Source organism: Corvus hawaiiensis, chromosome 11, assembly GCF_020740725.1.
Source record: "Corvus hawaiiensis isolate bCorHaw1 chromosome 11, bCorHaw1.pri.cur, whole genome shotgun sequence".
Classification (NCBI taxonomy): domain Eukaryota; kingdom Metazoa; phylum Chordata; class Aves; order Passeriformes; family Corvidae; genus Corvus; species Corvus hawaiiensis.
The window spans coordinates 12,576,994-12,599,998 of record NC_063223.1 but is presented as its reverse complement, the minus strand read 5'-3'; the positions used below and the strand labels follow the sequence as shown (position 1 = coordinate 12,599,998).

General features: G+C 45.4%; 1 protein-coding gene across 7 annotated transcripts in view; it reads right to left on the bottom strand.

Annotated features, from left to right (window-relative positions):
- GRIP2 (glutamate receptor interacting protein 2) overlaps positions 1-23,005 on the bottom strand; it is a 266,386-nt gene that overhangs the window by 76,723 nt on the left and 166,658 nt on the right. Inside the window, exon 1 of one of the 7 annotated variants that reach the window (XM_048315463.1) lies at positions 5,352-6,122. The exons of the other annotated variants lie outside the window; for them this stretch is intronic. Within the exon in view, the coding sequence (XP_048171420.1) occupies positions 5,352-5,391 (40 nt within the window). The 5' untranslated portion in view covers positions 5,392-6,122. Of the gene's footprint in view, positions 1-5,351; positions 6,123-23,005 lie in introns of those variants that run through there. 7 annotated transcript variants of the gene reach the window in all.

The window sequence follows — 23,005 nt, the reverse complement described above, 5'->3', positions numbered from 1 at the left end:
CCTATCAAGGCTTAAGACCATGCCTACCCTGATGGGATTACTCACATGCTAAAAATTATGCAGTAGCTGAACTGACAGCTGAAAAGAGCCTTAAATGTTCTTATGCCTGGTAGCATTCCATTGTCAATTGATGAACATTGCTAAATATTTATTTTTGCTCTACTTTTTTTTCTCTGGCTCTGCATTAGCACTGCCTTCTGATTATTATTACTTGTTATATTTAATTGTTTCTTTTATTTGCAACACCTACACATGCCTACACACAAAAGCAGAGGTGTCCTTCCCTCCAAGTTGCCCAGTACCTTTTTCTGACCTTCTGGGTAAAGTTGCATGATTTCCACTCTTGAGTTAGGTGCATAACGTCACAAGCAATAAACATTGGCATCCGCACACAATCAATTTTAACAGTCCATTTTCAAAAGAAATCAAATCCTACATGCCCTAACATATGCAAACACTTTGGCAGTGCAGTTACCCTTGGCTTCTATGGATTAATAAAACAGAAAAAACATTATAAAGAATAATGATCCTGGACATAAAGCCAAAAGCAAGACTTTACACACCACATGAAACTCAGTCCCCTTCTGTGGGTCACTCTAAGCCAGAGTGCACCTCTTGCAGTGGCAATGAGATTTTCTTAAGCAGGCTGGCAGGGAGGTTAATGCCTGGGCTGGAAACTGGACTCCAACAGTTAATGCTGGAGAGAAAACCTCTATAGCAGTTGTTCAACTGATACTGTGGACCAACATTTGTATTAAAACTCTCTGGCCTCTGCACTGAAAAACATCCTTCTCTTAACAAATCTGTACTAAAAAGATGTGCTTGAACACAAACTTTTGAGAGGAAAACTCTGTAACCTCCATACTAGAGGAGAAAAACTGAATAAAAAAATAATTCATTTCTATAGGCCATGAAAAGCTGTAGGATATTACTTTCATCTTTTTTCTTCTACAAAGAGCAATTTCAGTGGAATGGGTCATCGCTAGAAAAGAGCAAGAATTCATTTTGACTGCACAGATCAGCTCACTTAAAAGTTTAGTCAACAAAACTTTATAGACCTGGTCACCAAAGTCCTAAAGCCATCAGCAGGTATCCATAAGACCCTAAGGAGGAGGGTCAGTCACAAGGCTGAAGAACAAATAAAGCAATGTTCAGCTTAAAAAAACCAAACCAAAACAACATGCTACCAGAGTGGGGGCGAGAGAATGACAAATCCATCATCCTCTCTTTCAGTTCCTGGAGCTGACTCTCTGTGTGTGAGCTGTTAACACCAAATGAGGAGGACTAACTGCAAACCTGGATCTACCACAAATAAGTCATGCCCACTCAATTGCTTTCCATATGAGAGCAACATTTCTGGATAGACAGAAAATGCAAGTTGCTATGTCTCAATTTTAGAAACGCTTCTGACACTGTTTCACATGCTATTTTTGTAAGTATGTTTGGGAAGCAGGATACAGATGATTATGAAGTGTATGCAAAACTGATTGGAAAACCACACACTGAGAAAATTCATCAGTTGTTCACAATCAGGAGGGAAAGGTGTATTAAATGAAGTTCTGTGGGGACCCTTCACCAGCCTGGTATGGCTCCCAGTTTTGACTAAATGACCTGGATGGTTGCAAAGAGATTGATCTTACTAAGTTTACTGACAGCTACCAGGCATGAGGGACTGGAATGAGGCTGGAAAGTAAATTTTGAACCCAAAATGACTCATACATGTTTGAAAAGACAGATGTACAATTTGGTAGAGGGGCATGCAAGCTACCAGACCCAGGCAGGAACAATCTGATGAATGAAGGAAAATCTATCGAAATGACATCAAGGACTCTTCAGATACTGTGGGCTGCAAACCAAATGTAAACCCACAGTGCCATGTCATACGCAAGAAGAGCTCATACCCTGGTACAAGTAAGGTGGGTATAGTCTACAAAATCTGTAAAATCATCCTTTCATTTTACTGAGCACTGATAAAAGCCTTGGCTTGAATGCAGTCCCCAGGCTTGGGTACCACAGCTCAGTAACGATGTGGCCCAGCTGGAGTTCATGCAGATTGAATCAGTGCAGGCTGGTCAGACATCTGCAAGACCACAGCTTCTGGGGCTGGGGGGAGAGATGAATTTTCTATGCTAAAAAGAAGAGAAGGAGAAGAAAAAAAAGTATTATTACTCTCTTCAGATATTCAGAAGTGTGATGCACAGAGGGAAAGGAGTAATCTGTCATCTGTGTTAGGACAGGAAGCAAAGGCACCAAAATTGCAAATAATCAAAGCTTTTCCTTAATATCTCAGTTTACTGAATTAATTTGAGCTGATGTGGTGTTTCCAGATTGGATATATTAAAATACAATGTGGATAGATGATATCATAGGTATGGCCGATACTATCTCAGGGCAGAGGAATAGCACAAACTCTCTCTGCCCAGTTTTGACTTAAGGAAATTAAGATCAATGATTCAGACCCAGAGATGTTTGTCTTGGTACACACACCCCAGTTAGTTTTTCTCTTAATCTTCCATTTGACTGCAACAGAGGCAAAGCTGACAAGTGACGTAAGCAGCCTGATGAGCAGGAGTTATATTAAATAGCATTATTGTGATGAATTCTTCAATAAGAAAGATAAAATCTTTCTTCCTAGGAGATTTATCTATGAAGATTTCCTCCTGTCTTATTCTAGCTCCTCACATTAGTTTTCTATCCCTTTCAGGCATGTTTTTCTCTATTCTTCCCCCTGCTTATTTGGCAAGCAGAGAGAAAACAGGGGAGCTGATCCCTTAAAAACCTAGAGCAGGAAGGGGCAGAGATCTATTAACAGGTCTCTTTTTCTGGCCATCCCCACCGTGCAATAAAGGGTGCAGTTTGCCAGTCTGGAAAAAGGGACAGGAAATGCTGCTCTCCTTAGTCTGCAGAGAATCCATCTCATGCTAAAAGAATGGCTTCTAATGGCAACAAAAAACCCCACACCTAAAACCAAACAACAAACCCAAAGAGAAAAGTACTGAAGATCCTCACTCATCTACTGTCTTTATTCTTCCTTTGCCTTCTATACAAATTGTATTTTAAAAAGATCAAAAATAGTGAAGTCACCCAAATGGATACATCTGAAAGAAAATGGTCATCTGTGCTCTCCTCAATTAACATTTGACTTGGGCTGGTTTGGGACGGGATCCTCTGTGGGTAACTTGGAGCAGCACAAAGGAGATTCAATGCGTTCTGTTGCTCTGCCCATTCCTGCAATGATCCTGCAGTAAGGACTAGCTGAACGTGAAGTTTGCTAGAGCAGGACATAGAAGGTGTTCCTGGACTTCAGAGAGGCCGTAAAGCATTTCAGGGAAGCCCTCCAATAGCAGGACTACAAACACTCTTGTGGAAACACACTATCACCCTCCTATCAGCAGAACCACTCACTCTTAACTACAAGATAAACACTCCCCCCACCTCCCATAAAACGTCACTGCTACTTTGCATTTTCTGACCCTTCCATTCTGAAGGTCAGACAAAATCTCTCTATTATTAAAAAGTACCATCAAAAAAATCTGAGAGCAACTGAAGGAAAGAAAAGAAATCGCCAATACCCTAATAGTGGTGGGCCCAGAAAGCACTTCTGAAATGTTTGGGTGCTTCTTTGAAACAATCCATCTGGTTTCACCTATTCCACTTAAAATGCTAAAATGAGTGATAAGATTGCAATTCCCTTCATTGCTTCCATTCTAGATTTCCAGAAAGCATTCCCATGAAAGTATGGGCTTGGTCCTCAGGAACACCACATGCATAAGCTGTGAGGGTCTCACACCAGGGTAAAAAAGGCCTCCTTACCCACCCGGTGACTGCACCATTCCCTTGTACATAACACAACATTGACCCAAGATTCTCCAGAAATGTTTGGGGCTGACATCAGGAAAATTTCTCATTTGATCACCCAGCATCCAGACAATATCACCATCTGCAACAACACAGCAACCTTGAAGCACCAGGTGTCTCTGGTGACATGTTGCAAAAGCTTCACAAGAGAGCCCTCTGTGGCTGGTGGCATCGAGGAGACCCCTCCAGCACAGTCAGTGTCAGCCACCTCTGAGCCAGTGCCCTGCTCCTGGCTCAGCCCCAAGAGAAGTGTGAGCTCCTGCCAAGTTCTTTTGATCTTTCCATGGAACAAGTGCATTCCTGCCCTGTTAAGTCCCACACCCAGACTCCCTCGGCCTATCAGGACTTATCAACGTGTCTCTGGCAGCTTCAAAATAAGCCCCAAAAATGCTTCTTCCTGTGCTGGTAGAGTAGGTGGGCATTGCATCAATCACCATCCATGGGATTAGGCAACACAGCCAGGCTAAACTGCTTTCCACCTGGTTCATTTTACCCCCAGATTAAGGGAGGGAAAACAATTTTCTAAAGTTAGGTTCATGCTTTAGGGTTTCTTGATGCCAGGGAGAGGACAAAGTCAGTCTCACTACATCCCTTCAGGCAGTGCAAAATGATTCAGAAACCATAAATTACCTCTGTATTTCCAACTCCAACGTCCTTGCTTTCAGAAGAGAAATGCTTGCATCAGAGCTGAAGACAAGCTCCATGCAGCACATTCAGCTGCAACAAGCAAAGCTACAGCATGCAACAAAGTACCTGAATATTGCACTCAGTTAGAAATATAAAACCCCGTCCATCCTGGAAAGACTGGTGCCAGTATTTGATGTCTGCCCTTTGTAAAGGTGTCCTTCTATACACGTCTACCTACTCTTTTGCAGAAATGAAATACATTTTTTTTAATACTTTACAGTAATAGTGAATTGCTCACCCCAGGTATCTAAAACAGGAGTTAGCAGCTCACTGAAATGGCAGATTTCTAGAAGGAGCTGAAATATTTATTAGACAAGGTAATAGTAGATTATATAGGAGGTGGGGCAATGGCAGTGATCCCACCACATTCAGCAGAGTCCCTTGCCCCCATCTTCCCTCCCAGCACCCTATTCACCATTGCTGAATGCCCAGACCATTCACGAATTGATCCTGGAAAATAAAGAGCTACATTTAAATTTTATTTTTTAAAAAGACAAAACAGCTCAGCAATATCTGAGGTGCCATAAGAACAGCCCCTGTGCCAATCTTCCAGGTGGAGAAGGAGAAGGCAGCCTGAAGGGTACTCTCCAGTGGTCACAGGGAGAAATTCTTTACAGAGAAGCAAAGATATATTTCACAAATCAAAGCAATTAAGTTTGCATGCAACGGTTTGGATTTGTAAAACCACTTTCAAAGTAGCACATGAAACTGTTAATGATATTAAAGATACTTAAAGAAAATCAGATTAAACAAAAGTAAACTACTGGACAAGGGAGGAAAAAAAAATACAGACAAGGCTCACTCACCAAAGTCTGACTGCAAATCCTTTTTCAGTCCACAAAGCATGTCTGCTGTTATCTATCAAATCATTCAACTAACTGTAAGAGCCGCTCCGTTCTCTCTCCCTGCCTGCGCTGGAATCCCTTCCCAGCCAGTCCCGGCTGCCTCCCACCGCCGAGCGCGGCTGCAGCGCACACGCGGCTCCCGCACTTCCCGGCAGCGAGATCGAACACAAATCGTCCGGGGCTCTCCAGTTTGCGAGGACTCAGAAATGTGGCAATCCTTTAGGAAGAAATATCTTTACACGGCTGTTTAACGTGCGGGTCGCCAGTCCTGCGCAGAAATAGGAAAATGAAGGGTATGGGGGGTTTTTTATGAGGACCTGAAAATCCCGTGCTAGTTCTTTCGGCTCCACTGGCCATCAGGCATTGCCAAGCAAAAGTTGGAAGCGCAGTGATTAACCGGAACAGCTGGTTGAAGGGGAGGCAGCCACTGAACCCTGACGCTCCGGCAGATGCAGCAAATGTCGAGCGGGCACTTCATTCCCGGCGGAATTCCACCCCGCGCCCCGCCGGCGGAGAGCGGGCATCATCCCGTGGAGATGTGCTGGCCCCTTCCTGCCCGAGCCCCTCGGTGGCTTTCAGGGGCATTTCAGACGGGGGGTGGGGGAATAAAGAAAGAGACGGGAGGAGGGCGGGCCGGTGGTGCTGCGGCGGAGGCAGCGCTGCCCCCGCGCCGCGCTCAGCGCCAGAACTTGGGCAGCAGCCCCCGAGTTGCAGCAGCAGCAGCAGCAGCAGCAGCAGCGGGGCTGAGCACAAGAAGAGGCTGCGACTGCAGTGTTGCCTGACACACTTTCCTCTCCCCCACCCCCTCTTGGCAAGTGCTTGCAGAGCCTCCAGCACCTTTCAAGGCAATGTCAAGCTGCTGTCAAAGCATTACACTGCCTTCCAAACACACGCACACGGTGCTCGTAAGGGAATATGAGGCTGCAGTCTTGTGTCCTCCGTACAGCATTTGCTGAAAACTCGGTTTAACCCTTTCTTAGGAAGGGCGGAGGAATCAGCACGGGCAAAATGCATGCAAGTCCTGTGTTGAGATTTTGGCTAGAGGAGGCTTTGGGGGCAGTGCTGGGAGCCAGCTGGTCACAGGGAGTTTGGCACCCCAGGACAAGATGCTGCATGGCTTCCCTCAAAACTGCTGGTCCTGCACTGTGCGGGGGATAGGGCACTGTCCTAGGAAGAAATGGTTGCAGTAAACCAGTGCCTTCTTCCTTCACTACTAAAATGGAAAAGTTGGCTGACTTATGTTGAAGACCCAGAGCATGCAGGGTATGCCAGCGCCCTGGCCATGGGGCTGTAAGGGTGTGCACAGGGTCAGTCCTCCAGCACTGTGCAGGTCCCCTCCTCAGCCAAGCTGTGAGATGCAAACTGTGCCAACCAGCTCATGGCAATGTTCTCCATAGTCACCCTATTGCCTTGAGAACTACTGTCATCTATTTCAGCAAGATTATACCTACGAACAGTGAAGAGAGATCAAGACATGCATGGACTAAGGCAAAAAAGGCATCTACATTTTTGTATGAGGGTCCAGTCATGGTTGATACTGCTACTAGATTTGTCTGAAGGTGGCCAAGAGGTTAAAAATTTAGAAGGAAGCTCATGGAGAGGCAGCAAGGTTAAGTCTTTTTTCCTTAGGAAAGAAATCAGGTTAAATCAAGAGGACCTAAACACATCTGAATGTGCCAGCAGGAAATTTTTACAGACCTGGGGACCCTAAGTCTGCATGGAGGAGGATAACTGGGTTTCAGCCTAATGCCAGAGTTCTTGTGCAGATTGAAATGCAGCAGCATCTCTATTGTGGTTCCAACTCAGCTGTTTCATGAGTGGACAACTTATACAAAAGCAATAAAATTACTAAGTAATAAAAAACTACTCACAAAAGAGATATTTTGGTCCATAATTTGTTTAAAAGAAGTTGTTCAGTCTGACAATAGACTTAATTAGCAATTGAGGCAAAATTTATAATTAGAAATCTTTTCACACAGCTATTAATGCTTTTGCTGCAGAGAAATTTCATCTTAAAGGAAAAAACATCACCAGTCGCACCACAAATACAAGAAGCTGCTAATTTGAGAATAGCCCATTGCTTTGGAGGCCATGAAACGGATGTTTCCAAAATGGTGTTTTAAAGAAAAACCAAAAACAATTGTTTGTGTTTACACCACCATAAAATTCTTCCCAGAATATCTGCTGCACGAAGAAAGTGTGTGAGAAGACAGGTCTAATACACAGTTGAAGCTTCTTGTTTTTGTGGATGAGAACTGGCTGGAGCTGCGCCATTCCTCTGATGCTGGTGGAGAAGGAAGAGGCATTTGGGCATTTCAGGCCCAGGACTGCTGGTGGCATTCGTTGAGCTGCTTGGCAAGACACCAGTGCACCAGGAGCCTGAAGAGGATAAAGATGTTTACTTTATGGTTTCTGGCCAAAATCCACAAACACAACACTTTCTTCATATTTCAGGTGGCACTATATTAAAACCAGTTGAAGTGAACAGCTTAAGTTTCTCATGGGGAAGGGAAAGGATACACCACACACCCCAACAAAACAAGGCAGCCCAAAAACAAATGGTATAGCATCAAAACGTGTAGGTGTCATAAGAGCATGAGGCATCAACCTGAACTATGGTGACAAACTCGAGGAAGAGTATGTAGAGCTCTAATTTTTCAGGAACAATCTGTGCATTGTCCTGTACCTTCTTGACATAAACTTTAAGCTTGTGTGCTCAGAATTAGCAGCTTTCCAAAAATGCTCTTGCAATATCAACTACATACAAGCCTCACCTACGAATGTATGGTTTTAAAAAGAAGTTGATTTTGTGGAGGTGGGATGTTTAAAAAGTCTTTTCACAGGAAAAAAAAGAAAAGAAAAAAAATCTCAGTTCTGTTTTTTTGGCATATTCTGATCTCCTATTACCATCCCAGGAGGAAAGAGGGTTTAGGGAATGCTTTCTTGCACCCTCCCCTGCCCGCTTCACTATAAAATGCTCAAGGAGAAAGACAGCACAGGCCGAGGACAGTCCATGGCTGGAGAGCTTCTGGGTGGTCCCTACTGGAAACATCCATCCATGCAGCCTCGTGGCTCTCATCCATACAACTGAAGTGGTGATGCCAGTGAATAAGCCACCACTCTAGAGAAATGGGCATTTACTTTTCTCAGGAACAGGCTGACCTTTGAGTAAAATTCATGTGTTGTAAGTAAGGAGTATCTACCCTTCCATGCACAGACATGTACTAGTGCTCGGCTTAGCATTTCTTGTACCCAACACATCCTGTCCTGCTCAGGAGCCTCATACATCTCTCCCCAGAGCTGCCTTACAAATCCTCCCAGAACCTCGGTGGGAGTGATGCTGCAAACCTTACATGGCCTAAATTGGTTGGGATGACATTTACAGAATACATTTTTATGCAAACAAGACAAGGAGTACAGCAGAGGGAAGATCACAGGCTATTCAGAATATCCATTATTTAGTCCAATGTTTGATGGGTATTTGTAACCATTACTTATTTAAGCACATCCAAAAGGATCCTTGTCAGAAGTCACAGGACTGTGGAACACTCACACGAGATCCTGACATGAACCATTTAGCGCGGAACATGCTCTGAGCTGTGGAGAACATGGAGAGAATCTTACATCACTCCACATTAGGAAGCCTCAGGAGAATCTCTGAAGACAGCTGAATGAACATAATGAACAGTGAGCCACAAGAAAACGATGAGGAAAAACCCCCAACCACATGCACTTACAGAGCACAGAGAAACTCCAAAGTTGCAACCGCATATGAAATGATATTAATAGCAACAGAAATTGCTTTGGGTTAAGGAAGATTCAGAAGAGACTGACACAGATGCTTTCTACTTTTTTTAAATTCAGATGTTAAATTAAGATTTTCCTTTGCCATCTCCTTCTTTTCATCCTATTTCTTCCATTTAATAATACACGCCTGCACATCAGGGTCTCCCTGGGGCTGGGGACTCATCTTCCTGCGCATCCACCCTCTCAAGGCTTGTTTCTGGCACAGCAGACCCAGTGCTTCCAGTTGTCTTACTGGGAAAGATGGTTTTTACTGGGAATTCTAACCATCTCTGCACAAAATCAAGAAGCTTGGACAGCCTGAACCCTTCCTTGATTGATTTTTGGTTGCAACAGGCAGGGCAGAGGAGGAGGGACAAAAGGATGACCCATCACTCTCTTGGTGGAAGAGACTTCACAGCTGATTACCCAGCTACCCACTGGCTGCATATTTGCTCCATTGCATCTGCTCCAATTTTACATAGTTGTGCTTATTTAGAAACCCCAGACAACTGCATATCAGCCTCAGGCCTCATCTCTGGTCTAAGCAGATGCCCTGATTTTTACATACAACCCCAAAATGCAATGCATCGTTTCATCAATATATTTTTATGGCAAATGGAGAAGGGACTTGAAAAAAAAAATCTTTAAGGAAAAGGCTATTAAAACAGCTTAATAATGGAGCCAGAGGAAGAAGCCCTTTATTGTTCTTTTCTTTAAGTGCAAATTCCACCAGCCAGTCCTAAACATTAATTTATTACGGGTAATGAACACTGAAAGATAAATTGACCCATCCAGTAAGCAATTAGAACCCTTGCTGCACACACACATGCAGAGCACTGAGACAGAGAGCGCTGCTAAGGGTACTTCCAAGACCCCCATCCATTCTCTCCACCACCAGAGCACAACACAATGGTTCTTGCACATTTTTCTGGGTAATCAGACTAGGACACTATGGAGTTGGGGACCCCAGTGCTGATAAGAGAAACAGTGAAAGACAAATAGGCTGCAGTAAAGTACAAGGTCCTTTATTCCCCAGCCAGCTCTAATGATACAAAAGAGCTCGTTCAGGGACCTTGTTAGCAAAGGTCATCCCAACAAAAATGAATCTTGGCTTTACGATGATTTTTTAAGCCAAATGGAGATGAGCTTGACAAGACACAGCAATAAGCAATACAGCAGGAGGTTAATGATCCACCAGCAACCACCAGCTCTGCCAGGGCAAGGTGGGAGTTTATGACCTGGTCCAAAAAAGGAGCAGAGCTCTGGAAGTTGCACGCACAGCATCTGAAAGTGGGTTCAACACTTTCAGGTAGAGCATATTTCTCCCATTTATCTCTACTTCTTGGCTTTATGTACAGAACAAGCATTTTTTTCTGTGCAAAATACACCACCCCATTTGGGGATTCTCCTAATTGGTTTTACTTTTTACCCCCCTCAAATCTTTCACAGCTGGCTGGTATCCCACAGCCTTGTGACACTGGTAAAATCCTCAAGCATGTGTATGGTTGGAGGAACCATGCAGACACAGAAACCGAGAGCAGCGCCATACCTCTGGAGGAAAAAAAATGCCTGATAGCTCCCATCTTCCCAGCTTTTAGTAATCCATGCACTGGAACAACACAAATTTGTTGACAGCAAAAACAAATGGGGGGCAAGTAAGCACCTAAGCTTTTCAGTGATGGGACTGATTTCCAGTTTTAAGGTCATTAAACCGCTCCAATCTACAGCGAGTGCATGGCAGCTGCACTTGGCACTTCAATATCTGCACCAGTGGCTGCCCTGAAAGGGCCTGTTCATGATCACTCCTTTTCAGCAAAAATGCTGTTTCTTCTTTATATTTTATTCATGTCACCAAGAATGAAAATAGTGATGGGTCTGTTAGCAGCTGGCCAGTATTCACCTTCCTTCCACACAATGGGTGGGCAATTTAGGTGAAGCAAGCTCCAACACAATCGAAATACAGATGAGAGAAAGCATTCTGTCACAGACCTTTGGATATAGAGAGAAAACAGGAAACTGGCACTGCAGCCCTCCAAGAATAGGACACAACCCTAGAGCTCAATCAGCCCAAAGGATGGCAGGAAGCAGAGGTATGATGTGTGGATGGGGCTGCAAAGCACATCAGCATCCCTGAACCCCTTACTATGTTACATGCCACAAGAGCTCAGGTCTTTGCAATAGTAGGGACTGAAGACTTCTTCCTCTTGATCCAAAAGGACCCAGTGCTTGAGCCCAAACAAAGGACCCTTCTAGTAGCAGGGATGTGGCCATGCCACATCTCACCCCAAAAGACAGAGAGGCAATGCTACAGCCTGAAGGACCAGTCTTAGTCAGCATCCAACTCCATTCCTGCCTGTGGAAAGAAAAACCTCTGCATCTTCCCCTTAAAGGCTTTTTCTTGGCTCTGGTCTCTTCAGAGGCAATGCTGCCAATGCAGATGGAAAAATAAGCAAGTGGGTCATCAGTCTTATCCGTTGTCACACAGTTTCCTTTCAATGAGTAGCAGTGTAACAATGCATTAACAATAAATGAAATGCCATGTTAACACTAATTTGCATAGTACACAGCAACATTGCTCTGCTGCCTCTATTCTCTTTCCAAACTCTCCTGACCTGCATATGAAACGAGATGAAATTTAATTGCTGGGGCATTCAGCAGAATCACTGAATTCCTGCTTAATGAGGCTTCATGTGTACTCTGTTGCATCAGACACCTTCTCTCCAAGGTGCTGTATTAACTAGTTCAGATATAAAATATTTTCCAAGGCACATTTTCATATGCATTTCAACAAAGAAACAGCAGGAAAAGCACTGACTGCAAAAGACAATGTTAGTATCAGTAGCGTGATAAGGCCAGTGAAATCCCAAGAGCACCAAGCTGTATTCCTCAACCAAAAAAAGCTTTAATGGCTTTCATATATCCTCTAGCATGCTGCCGTGCAGCATCTATGTTGTGCAACTCTTCTAGAAATGACAAGGCAAAGCTAGGTGAGACCTGGCCAAGGTCTGCATGGGAGACAGCCAAGAACTAGAAGCAATACCAATAATTTGGGTGACTCAGAAAAAGCACAGCCCATGTTGCACCCAGGCAGGAATCAGAGCTCCGGATGGTTTTGCATTCCGGTATCTCAGTGAGCTCACTTCATTCAGAAGTCCTTGGCTGAGGAGCTACCTCATGCAAGGCACCTCAGCCTGCACGGACAAGCAGTTCCCTGAAAGGTCAGCTTCTCTCCTCTGTTTTTACTCAGACGTAGCACAGCCGCTACCAGCAGCACAGGCACGGCTGTGCTTCAGAGTCGCGCGTAGTGACCAAAGCCACCAAAGCAAGCGACAGTAACTCGTGGCAGCAGGGGGCACAAGGCAGTGCAGACAGGGGTGCCCAGCTGAGCGGGGACACAGCGCTGGACGAGGCCACGGGCTGGTGTGGGCTCCAGCCCCCAGCTCTCCGCCACGCTGGGTCGGCAGCACAGACCACGCCGAGCAGCACCAGTGCCACACTCAGCGGTGGCAGCAGGAGCGCGGGGGAGCCGGTCACAGACATGGCCCAAAGGCACCGCACCGCTCAGCCAGCAGCCTCCCAGCGCGGGGTGAAACCAGGTCAGGCTCCCCTCAGGAAGGCTCCCGGCTCTCCCCAGCCGCCCCGAGGGGGGATGCGGCGCTCAGAAGTGCCGGAACACGCAGACGCCTTCCGACAGGGTTGATGCAGACTCGTGTTCTGGGGCGAGGTGTTTCCATCTGCTGGCCGGGCTCCCGCTCCAGCTTGCCAAGTTCTACCTCCCAAGCCGGGGCAAGGCAGAGCCACACACAGCTCCGGGTAACCCCCAAGTGCTGAGACCAGTGATTTATGAAGTATTTTGGCTTTAGAGCGTGCGGAGCTCCCTGGGGGACTGCAGATTGCTTGTTACTGCAGGTTTGCAAGATGGGATCAGCCTCCCTGCTCCCATCCTGTCTCCCCGGGAGCAGTTACAGCACGCTCACAGCACTCTGTAAAGGTTTATCCTTTCACTCGTGCCTTACAGTAACCTATAAAATACAGCTTAGGCTCATCCCCAGCGTGGGTCCACACAACAACAGTGGATCCAGGATAGCTGCAACAGGCCAATAGACCAACAACAAAGTCAGTTTCCCGTTTGCACTGTAAGGGGAGAGTGTGAGGATCAGGGTATGGCGTGAGGCAGTCCTAATTATCCCAGGGTAGCTAATTATAAAGGATGGAAATTGACAGAAATAAAGCCACATGGTCAATAATAGTATTTTTTTAAAGCTGGAAATTTTAGCCCATTATCTTTCCAGCTGAAAAGCTTTAATTGAAAATGGCTAATCTTCCAGTGGGTTCAGGAAGGGTTTACAAGCTAATTGCTCTCTTTTCTTTAGGATTAACACTTTGGTCTGTGAATAGGGGTGGAGGGCAGCAGATGTGCAGCCTTTACTCTCTTTAATCCAAATGCCCCACTGCCACAGATGCTCCCAATGCTGTGTGGTGGCATAATGGAATCACTTTCTTGCACATAAAGTGGCTGTTCTGAAATGGAATTACAGCTATCTATTAGGAAGGGAACAATAAATTTCCTCCACCATGCATCCCCATCACAAAAGACACAGCATTGGGCTGTAAAAATCCCTGATGGAAGTAAATCTTGCAGGAGAGAGAGCAGCTAACAGATGAATTTACCATTTTCCTTTTGTAACTGGTAGTCAGTGTCATTTGGACATGGGCAGAAAAGTCATTATCCCACAGAAGTCAGAACATCATCCCACAGACCTCAGGGTGGCTGGGACCTGCTGCTAAGCTCTAGGCTGGGAGAAGATTTAAAGGAGCCAGTTGGGAGAACAACTGCCTTCCATTTAAACAGAGAGAAATTAATTCTGCTAACCACAGTGCCAGCTACAACCTATCGCTCTCACACACTGCACATAAAGCTAGCTAGGAATCTTGACTACTTGGACTAGATGGGATTTGCATTACATGAGAAAGAGGGGTTGGCTTGGTCCTGTGATCTCTCTGGGGGAGATGTACTTAAAGAAGGAGAGGAGGATCCCTAAAAGCAAAGGCAGAGTGAAGCCTGTTTCTTAGAAAGGGGGGAGGGGAGAAAAAGTACATTCAAAGACATCTTAAAAGAACAAAATAAGGTTGTGGCCATTCAGCTCTTGCTGCTGCAGGGCAAGGAGGACCAAGTCCTTCTTCACATGAAATCTGCACTCCTGGTGCTCAGAAAACCAGGCATCTGGCACCTCCTAGCAAGATCCTGATTACCAGTCCCAAAGGGGTAACACACCTGTTAGCAAAGCAACTTCTCCTATTCCCATGATGAGATAAGGAAAGGCCACACCATTAGGAATAACAGTGTGTCAGCCCACCCTGCCCAGACTGGAGATTGGAAAAGCAACAGAGCACTTGGGCCCAAAAGGTATGGGGAGAAGAAAGAAGCATTTAGTGTTTGAATCAACAAGTCAAGCTAATGTTTTATGTCATAACATCTGAGCAGTGTTGTTCAGGAAGGCACTAGGGAAGGGATCCACCCCCACCTATATGGGCTAACAGCATCACCAGGCTTCCCCTAGAATGGCCAAGGAAAAGGACATGTTTGCCTAGAGAACAGTTCATCTTAAGTCCCTTGAATTAAGTTCCTAACTTTAGCAATCTGTAAACTAAAGAGAAGATTGATCTCTTTTGACAGAACAGCAAATACAGCTCAGTAACTGCTTCCCCTATCCTCCTCCCCCTAAACCCTAGAATTTTCTGCTGAATCACTACCAAAGACAACATACTCAAACCCAGGAAGGAAGCAGTGCAAACACCACCCATACAAGAGTGTCTCAGTCAAACCCATGGAAGCAAAAGACACAAGAGTCCAGGGAATGGGTACCAGACTCAGAAATTTCAAAAGCTCAGCTAGTTTTCAAAAACTGAATTTGTATAAAGTACAGCTCAATATTGCCTTTTCAAACCCTTCCTGGAACAGTCACGAAGTTGCTATCCTAATTCAAGCCTTTCATTAGGTAGTGAATTGGAATATTTAGTATTCAAATGAAGATGAATTGTTGCCAGTCAGAGCATCATCCTGCATTCAGCAGTGATCTTGATCTTGCAAGTATTTCCTCAACTAAGGGAGAAAATCCTCAGAGCAAGCAGATGACAGACACGCATATCATGAGCATATGACAGTATTAAAATGTAGAAGGATGCTGAGATACTAAAGGCATGGGTTAGGAGGGGATACTTTCAAAACTCTATTAACCCAGTGACCCAGTTTATGGGAAAGATGCCTTCTCATTTGTACCTTTTGATTACACATGAAGAAAGGCAGCAAGTGCACACTCTCTGCTACCTCAGCAGCTGTTCACATGCTGAAACGCAGTAGTTACTTGTGCAAAAAGGCATTCAAAGTTAGAGATTTGTTCATTATTGCTTTCCTGGGTGTTGTCTCTTGGACTCAAAGGCACAAAAATCCTGAAGAAGCTAACTCTCTAGAGCTACACCTCCTACTCCAAGAGTGTATTTCTGTGCAAGGGCCACTGGGAGCAATACTGAAAACCTTATTACTCCACAAAGATGAACACACAGGATCCAAGCCAGAATCAACACGGGATGAATTATGGTCAAGAAAACCAAGTTTTAAAGCTGTACATTTAGCAAAAAGATGCTTTGACTGTCTTCTGCTTTTCAAAAAAAAAAAAAAAAGAAGCACAGAGAAAATTATTTTCTGAAAGCTGTAAGAAGCACTGTGAATACCTAGTTTTGTAGTTTTGTGAACACCCACCTTCGCATTAGCTGACATCCCTGACATGCAGTTGCGGACCTACTGCAGAACAGAACTAACATTACAGAAGAGCTCCCTAGAAAAAGCTTTTCGTAATAGAAATATTCTGTCCAATTACTTACAGAGTAATCGCTTAAGAATATTTATTCTCCAAAATAAATTGTACTATAAACCACTTTTACTCGACTGTAAATTCATTTCTAAGAAGCAGCATAAGGCTTAGTAGGATGTGGAGATTTGAGTGAAAATTATGGGACTGCTTTCTTCATAGCTGAGAATGGATGCACATATGTCACAGGACAGACAACAGGAAAACAGGTCTTGATCAAAATGATCAGACAGAGCAGTGAAGCCTACAGAGGCTCTGAACCAACAAGCAACACCTGAGGGATGGGTCACAATGGGGACATTAAAGCTTCCTTGCAAGATTTCAGGTGCCCCCCTGCAGTAACCACACACTCCTGGAGACCATTGCATGCAGATGGTGCCCAGGTATGACTGACTAACAACTACCTACATTTTATGTGGTGTTCCAAGGTAATTGAAAACTGGGTTCCTTTAGAAATAGAATTGCCTCAAGCCCATCAGGATGTTTTTTAGGCAATAGTCGCACCATTGCAAAGGGTATTTGTGATCTGAATTGCAGCCAGATTAAATACATTATTAAATATACAAAGCATCATGCAGCTGTAGTTATCCCCAGGATGACTCACTCCTGGTGTACAGTGATTTAGCCAGAGGAGAAGGGTATTGGAGGAGGAAGGTGCAAATGTTCTTCACAGGTCATTCCTGTAGCTGCCACATCAGTCCTCTCTCCAAGCCACTCTCTCCTTTCCCTTCTTCATGGAATCCCTTGAGTTGGAAGGAACCTCCTTTGGAAGCACTGCCATGAAGGAACCCCATGGACAAATAAAAATACTCCCCTTATTTGGGAGACTTCCAACAACATAAATGTTTACACTGAGACCACATGGGTGAGGGAAAGTGAGTGCCTGTGGCTGTACCTGCTGTCCACTGTGAAGAGGGACATGGGCACAGCCACTCCAGCAGCACCCACATCTGCTCATCCTGCCCCAGGGCTAGGGGCCTTGGCCTCGTGGCCAGGAATCTCCTCTCTGCAGAGGGCAACCCAAGTGCACCAGCCTCCCTCACTGTAAGAAGGTATTTGGCAGGATTTGACGGTCGAGAATAATTCCAGATGAAACACGCCAGATTGAAGGATTTCTGCATAATTAGGGATATAATACTGTATTTAAGAATCTCCTAAATACCCGCAGTTAACAGAGGGTAGCGTGTTCAGTGGAAACCCATCTCCCATCACCAGGGACTAAAGCTGGCACTAAGTGGATGCAGATCTTCACTTTCTTTAATACCTCAGCAGCCAAAAAAAGCATTCTAGACTTTTCTAGAATGGGCCTAAGTCCACTGCAGATCTCCTGGGCTGGATGCCCCAGCTCAGAGGCATCCAGTGTTGCCAAAACAGCAAAGTGGCTGTACTGGTACCCAGGCTTTGGGAAAGTTTCTATAGCAACAGGACACAAAGAGAATTTAGGTGTTTACATGGTGCAGCTGATTTACGCCATCACAGCTGTGTTTAAGTCATTGAGGCTGAGGGAAAAGCCTGAAAAATAAGATGCAGTTCCCCATCAGAGGAGTTTTTCTACTCTTTGTTTCATCCCCCCAACAGTTTTTAAGTCTCAGATTTTGTGCTGATAGGTCACTTTTCTGTTACCTCTTCTAAGGCCCATCCCTGGCTAGATGCTTTCTTTATATTCCACCTGTTGAAAGTTCATAGAATCCCAAATTTTCAAGCTTTCAGAAAGACCTAGTCCAGAGAGTACTGCAAGATGCACTCTTCTCAAAGCATCAGGTGGAAATATGTTGGTTGGTTACTGGGCAGCATCACTTCTTACTGGAGAAGAACAGGACAGCTATGCAAGCACATTTTCTAAGTATACATCCAGATTTTCTGCAAAGCTGCTAGGCAGCAGTGGAAAGCACCACCACCAGCTCTTCCTCCATGGGGCACCCGAGTGCATGGGGAGCTGCAAGGTGGGCAAATCTCTGCACTGAGGCCAGGAACACACTGAACAGCAGCTCTATGCCATGAGGTCACAGATTTAAAGCTGGTGGGGGACCTTCCCATGTGTTTTCTCACCAGCCCACAGACGTCCCTGGAATTAGCTCATCCTCACATCACTGCAGAGAACACCTAGCCTAGCGGAAACCCCAGGACAGAAGTGTCACCTCAACAAGCTGATCTCAGTGCTCAATTTAAAGGTGAAGTCTTCCTGCCACTCCAGTCCCATGCTGCAGCAGACACTCCTCGACATGTTATTGCTCCCTCTGCCCCTGGATTGGCAGCCTCTGCTTGTCCAGAGGGATGAGTGCACAAGAGTGTGCTGCCCTCACACAACATACCACCAGTATGGAAACACTCTTTGGGGTGAAATTTGAAGCTCTGCTGTCACTGGTGTTTGCAGCCCTGCAGGCTCCTGCCCCAGCACATTGCCTGTCCCCTGTCCCTGAGCCCTGGGGTGACAGAGCAGATTTATGCACCCAGAAATGAGATGCTCACCTCTGTCACAGGGTGGAGGAAATGGCAGCTGCAAAGTTCAATGTGCCATTGGGACAGCTATGGCTTTTCCCAAGACAATATTGCTGCCCAATTGCTGTCACAGCTTCCCTCCCTATCCTTTCACCTTCTTTGGACTTTAACAAATTAGGAGTTTCACTTCAGTTTTGAAGTAGCAAAAGTTTCAAAGGAAGTGAGAGGTGACCATTCACTGTTTTCTCTCACCTTTCTTACAGATGAAGAGCTCCTAAAGGACAGTGCCACAAAGCCTTCCTCCCACTGCTACCTCACACCCCCCCCTCCCTGAAAACACTTGCTGGCAGGCAGTTAAAACTTAAAAAAATAATAAAATGGTGAAAAGGACAGGCAAGGAAAGGGATACATGGGGATTGAGCAGACAGCAGATTAATAGCCTGGCATTTATGGCAGTTTAATAATAGAGCTGTCACAATAGGAGAGATTTACTAATTGCAGAGTCATTTGCTATGGATTCCCATCAAGCTGCCATTTAAATCGCTGCACAGTTTTTAAGATGTCTTTTGAAACTGGGGAAGAGGGGAGAAGGGACAACACCCACAGTACTTATACAGCTAAATTTAGGAAAGCATTGTGTTTTCATAGAGATGACCAAGCTGATAAGGAAGCAAGGAAGGAGCCAGCCAGCAGCGTTGCAAGCCCAAAGGAGCTGGGGAGGAAGGGGGGCAGGGATTTGTGTCTGAGCCCCACCACACAATAAGCAGGTCTTACATCTGGGGACAAGGCTTTGACCTCAAACTAAGCCCTGGAGAGTTTTACACAGCTTTAACCAGTGACCTGCTAATACCTCCAACATCTCCCCAGGCACTGAGCTATAGCTCCAACATGTCTTTTGCAGTATTAGTCAGCACCGAGTTTAGGGGCAAAACGTCATCTTAAACCACAGATAGAAGAGTTGTAATCTCTTGTGTCTGTCAGCAGGGAGGATCAAGTTGGTCCTTCTTCTACTGACTTCAAAGTGAGCAGTAAGCTCCTAATTCATACGTTCTCATCACACAGAGCCTCAACCTGAGGCATGCACAGCTATTTCTGTCGGGGCAACCTGGTGACAGCATGCCGCAGAGCTCTGCACACCACCTCCAGAACTTGGCTCTTCTCTCTCATGTCCCTGAGGCCACCAGTGCCAGGCCAGGGAGTGATTCACAGAATCCTCCTAGAATCCTACTAGACTCATGACACCAGGGTTGTAGGAAAATTAAACAGGTTGTGAAATTTTTCCAACTAAATCCTCAAGTGACAGTTGTTACGCGGTGAAAATACCTCATTCCAGTCAAACCTGGTGTTCCTCAGCCTTGACCAAAAGTTTCCAGCACAGCCCAGAGAGAATTAAAACCAACCCAAGTGCAAGCAAGAGACCTGGTGAATAAGGGAACCACAGAATGGAAGATGATTCTCAATCAGGAAAAAGAGCCTGGAGCTTTATATACTAGAAGGGCACCCTTACCTTTTGGGAAAGAAAAAGGGCTCTCAGCACTATCAGGAGCACTTCTGCATCCAGCAGTCCTTTACCCCACACTCCCACCCTCCCCAGCATCACTCTCTGGGACTCATTTGCCCCAGAACAAAAGGGTGCAGCTGTCCTTTGCACCCTAGTCCTTGCACCTGCAGAGGCACAATAAACCACCACCACCACCAGGATGCCAAGAGAGCCTCAGGTCACTCCACTTGGTGCCATGGGAGAGGTGGGGGAGAAGCTTTTTGGGGGCCCAAGGCAGTGATGCTATCCCATCTCAACCAGCAGCCCAAGGGGAGGCCATGCCTTCTCTGTCATACATGTTCTCGTAGCTCAGCTGAGAGGTTGAAGAAAAGGCTATTTTATTCCTCTTTCCCTTTAGGGAAACAGGGCTCTCTCAGAAGTTCAGCCAGGACTTTGCAGAGCATCAACAATTAGCAGCCTACAAGGGTGCATGGTCGGGCTTTTGTGGCATTTCAATTCTGCTGTCATTTAATAACCACCCATGACTCAGGCTTTCCTCCCACATGCTGTGGCCCAGCACTCCTGATCTTTTTCATCTATTTGGATCCACTGGTATAGAAGATAAAAATGAGCTAAACAAGACTGCTTTGCCATTACACCTGCAACTAATCTGACACACCAAGAGCATGATTTGATCAGGTATTAAATTTTGTCCTGGTCTCCAGACTGTTGTTCAAATACATTTGCAAAAAGGATGCTGTATTAAGGCAACATAGAGCTCTTCCTATACTTTCTCTGAGGACAGGACAAGGCAGCACCAGCCCCCATCCAGCCCCAGCATCCGACTCTTGCTGCAGCTGTTTCTAAATGGTTTTGGCCTACCAGGAACACATTTAGACACAGATGAGAAGTGTCACATGGAGTTTTCTTCTCAGAGGCAATCAATCCCCATTTTACATTTAGCAGAGACAAGATGGCTGAAGCATAATTGATTTTATTTTATGGGATGTTATACAATGAGCATCCTTAAACAGAATTCAGTTATAATGAACATACAGTACAAGATGAGTCTTCACTGAGGCAAATGCCATTGCCTAGGGACAAGTTCAGATCTAAGTAACATCAGATTCATTACTCTGCATCTCAGATGAGGCTCTTCAGTCATGTTAAGTCAAATGTACCAACATTTATGTTCCCCATGCATTCCCATCAAGATGAGGACAATGTTTACCACCAGCTCCCTTGCTAATTGAATGCCTCCCACTGCGCCTGTTTCACTTTGGAAAGTCCTTTTCCTTCTGTGTTTTCCTGTCAACTCATCTGTGGTACTTGGGAAAATCTCACCCCAGGCTTTGCAGTGAAATTTGGATCAATGGGAGAAGTTAGGGCCACTTCTCTTTGCTTCCCTGAAGAGCCACCCCAGTGCCCAGGTTTCTGGATCCTTCTCACGCTGCTCCAGTTTGGAGGCCACGGCTGGCAGTCCCACCACTAGTCCCTCCTACATCACCATAGGCACCCACCTGCCACCACTGGCAGTCCCTCCTACATCACCATAGGCACCCACCTGCTCTGGAGGGGAGCATTTGCTTGTTTAGACAGGTGCACCCCATCACCCTTGGCCCCAGGATCTGGCTCTGCTCCAGGAGCTACGGGGACACATCTTCCCACCCCCACTAGCACAGCCCACTCTAAGCACTGCATTGTCTGCCACCAGACACCACCTCTCTATGGATTACAAGCCCAAGGAGTTAAGTCACCCCGCCAGCAAGCTGGAGAGCAAACACAACTAACCAGTGAGAGAAGCTTTTCTTTTAACCTGTGAAAATGCTGGGCTCAGGTAGGGGCAAAAGAGGATTGAAGCAGTGTTTGAGCTAAATAAGTGAGGGGTGGGGATGTAAATTTGGAAAGTCCCATTTAAAGCAGCTCCCAAGACTGATGAGGCAAAAATTAAGGGGAAAATATGAAAACTAAGAAGAGAAATAGTGGAAACACACACAAAAACTGAGAGGTATTTGCAGTTTGGTTTTTCTTTAATGTTAGTTTTTTGCCCATATTCCCTCCCCAGCCCATCTTCCAAGTCTGAGCTTCAGTCTTACTTTCCTCATGCATGGAGCAGGGGAATGAGGGAAGCAAAGAGAGGAGGCTGCTCTGGAGTCTGTAGAGCCTAAGACGCTCCAACAACACTCTACTGAGTTTAGCCATCGCATATTAATACAAGCTGTGTCTGATCAGAAACTGAGTAATTAGAACAGCCTGGAAGGTTAATGGCATGCACCACCTACCATCGCCTCATTAGAGGAGACTCTGTAATCCAGACACCAGTATTGCACCTGATTAGTGTCGACTCACAGCGTGATAGATGGCAGAGCTAACTCTGAACCCTAACGAAGCTGCACAAGGGAGCTGCTCCCCAATCACATGAGATTGCCAGCATGACTTGGATGGTGGCATGGCTCTGCCTTCAGTTTTACAACTCCAATTTTTCTTTCCAGGAAAGAATTGGAGGAGAGGGCCAAAAATGCCATTCCCACACCCCAGGAGAAATTCCACAGAATGTAGAGCTGTCCATTCATCATAGCTTTACTGCTGGACTTCATGGCATCAGTGAAACTCAGAAAACTGGAGTGAAGATTGTATGGAGTCTTACCTAAAAATCACACAGGTCGCACTTGTATTGACTGCCACACTTCAAACTGTTCACTAGAGTTGTGCTACGAATTTCTATTTTGACACAAACCATTAACACACATTAAAGATCTCCTCTTCATAACTCCTTATCCAGAACATCAAGCACAACACAAAGCAAAAGCCCTCCCCAGTCCAGCAAGTACCTCTGCAGTAAGTGCACTACAGTTTGTCTACATTTCAGAAGGATAACACTGCTTCCAAACAGTTCACTATGTTCAAAGATTGTCCAGTTATAAAGAAAAAAAAAAAAATAGAGGGGAAAAAAGTGAAGGAAAACATCCAACCCCACTAAGTCTGATGGGTTGTCACTGGTTGTTTCCCACTAAGTTAGTCCACTGCTGAAAAAGGAAACT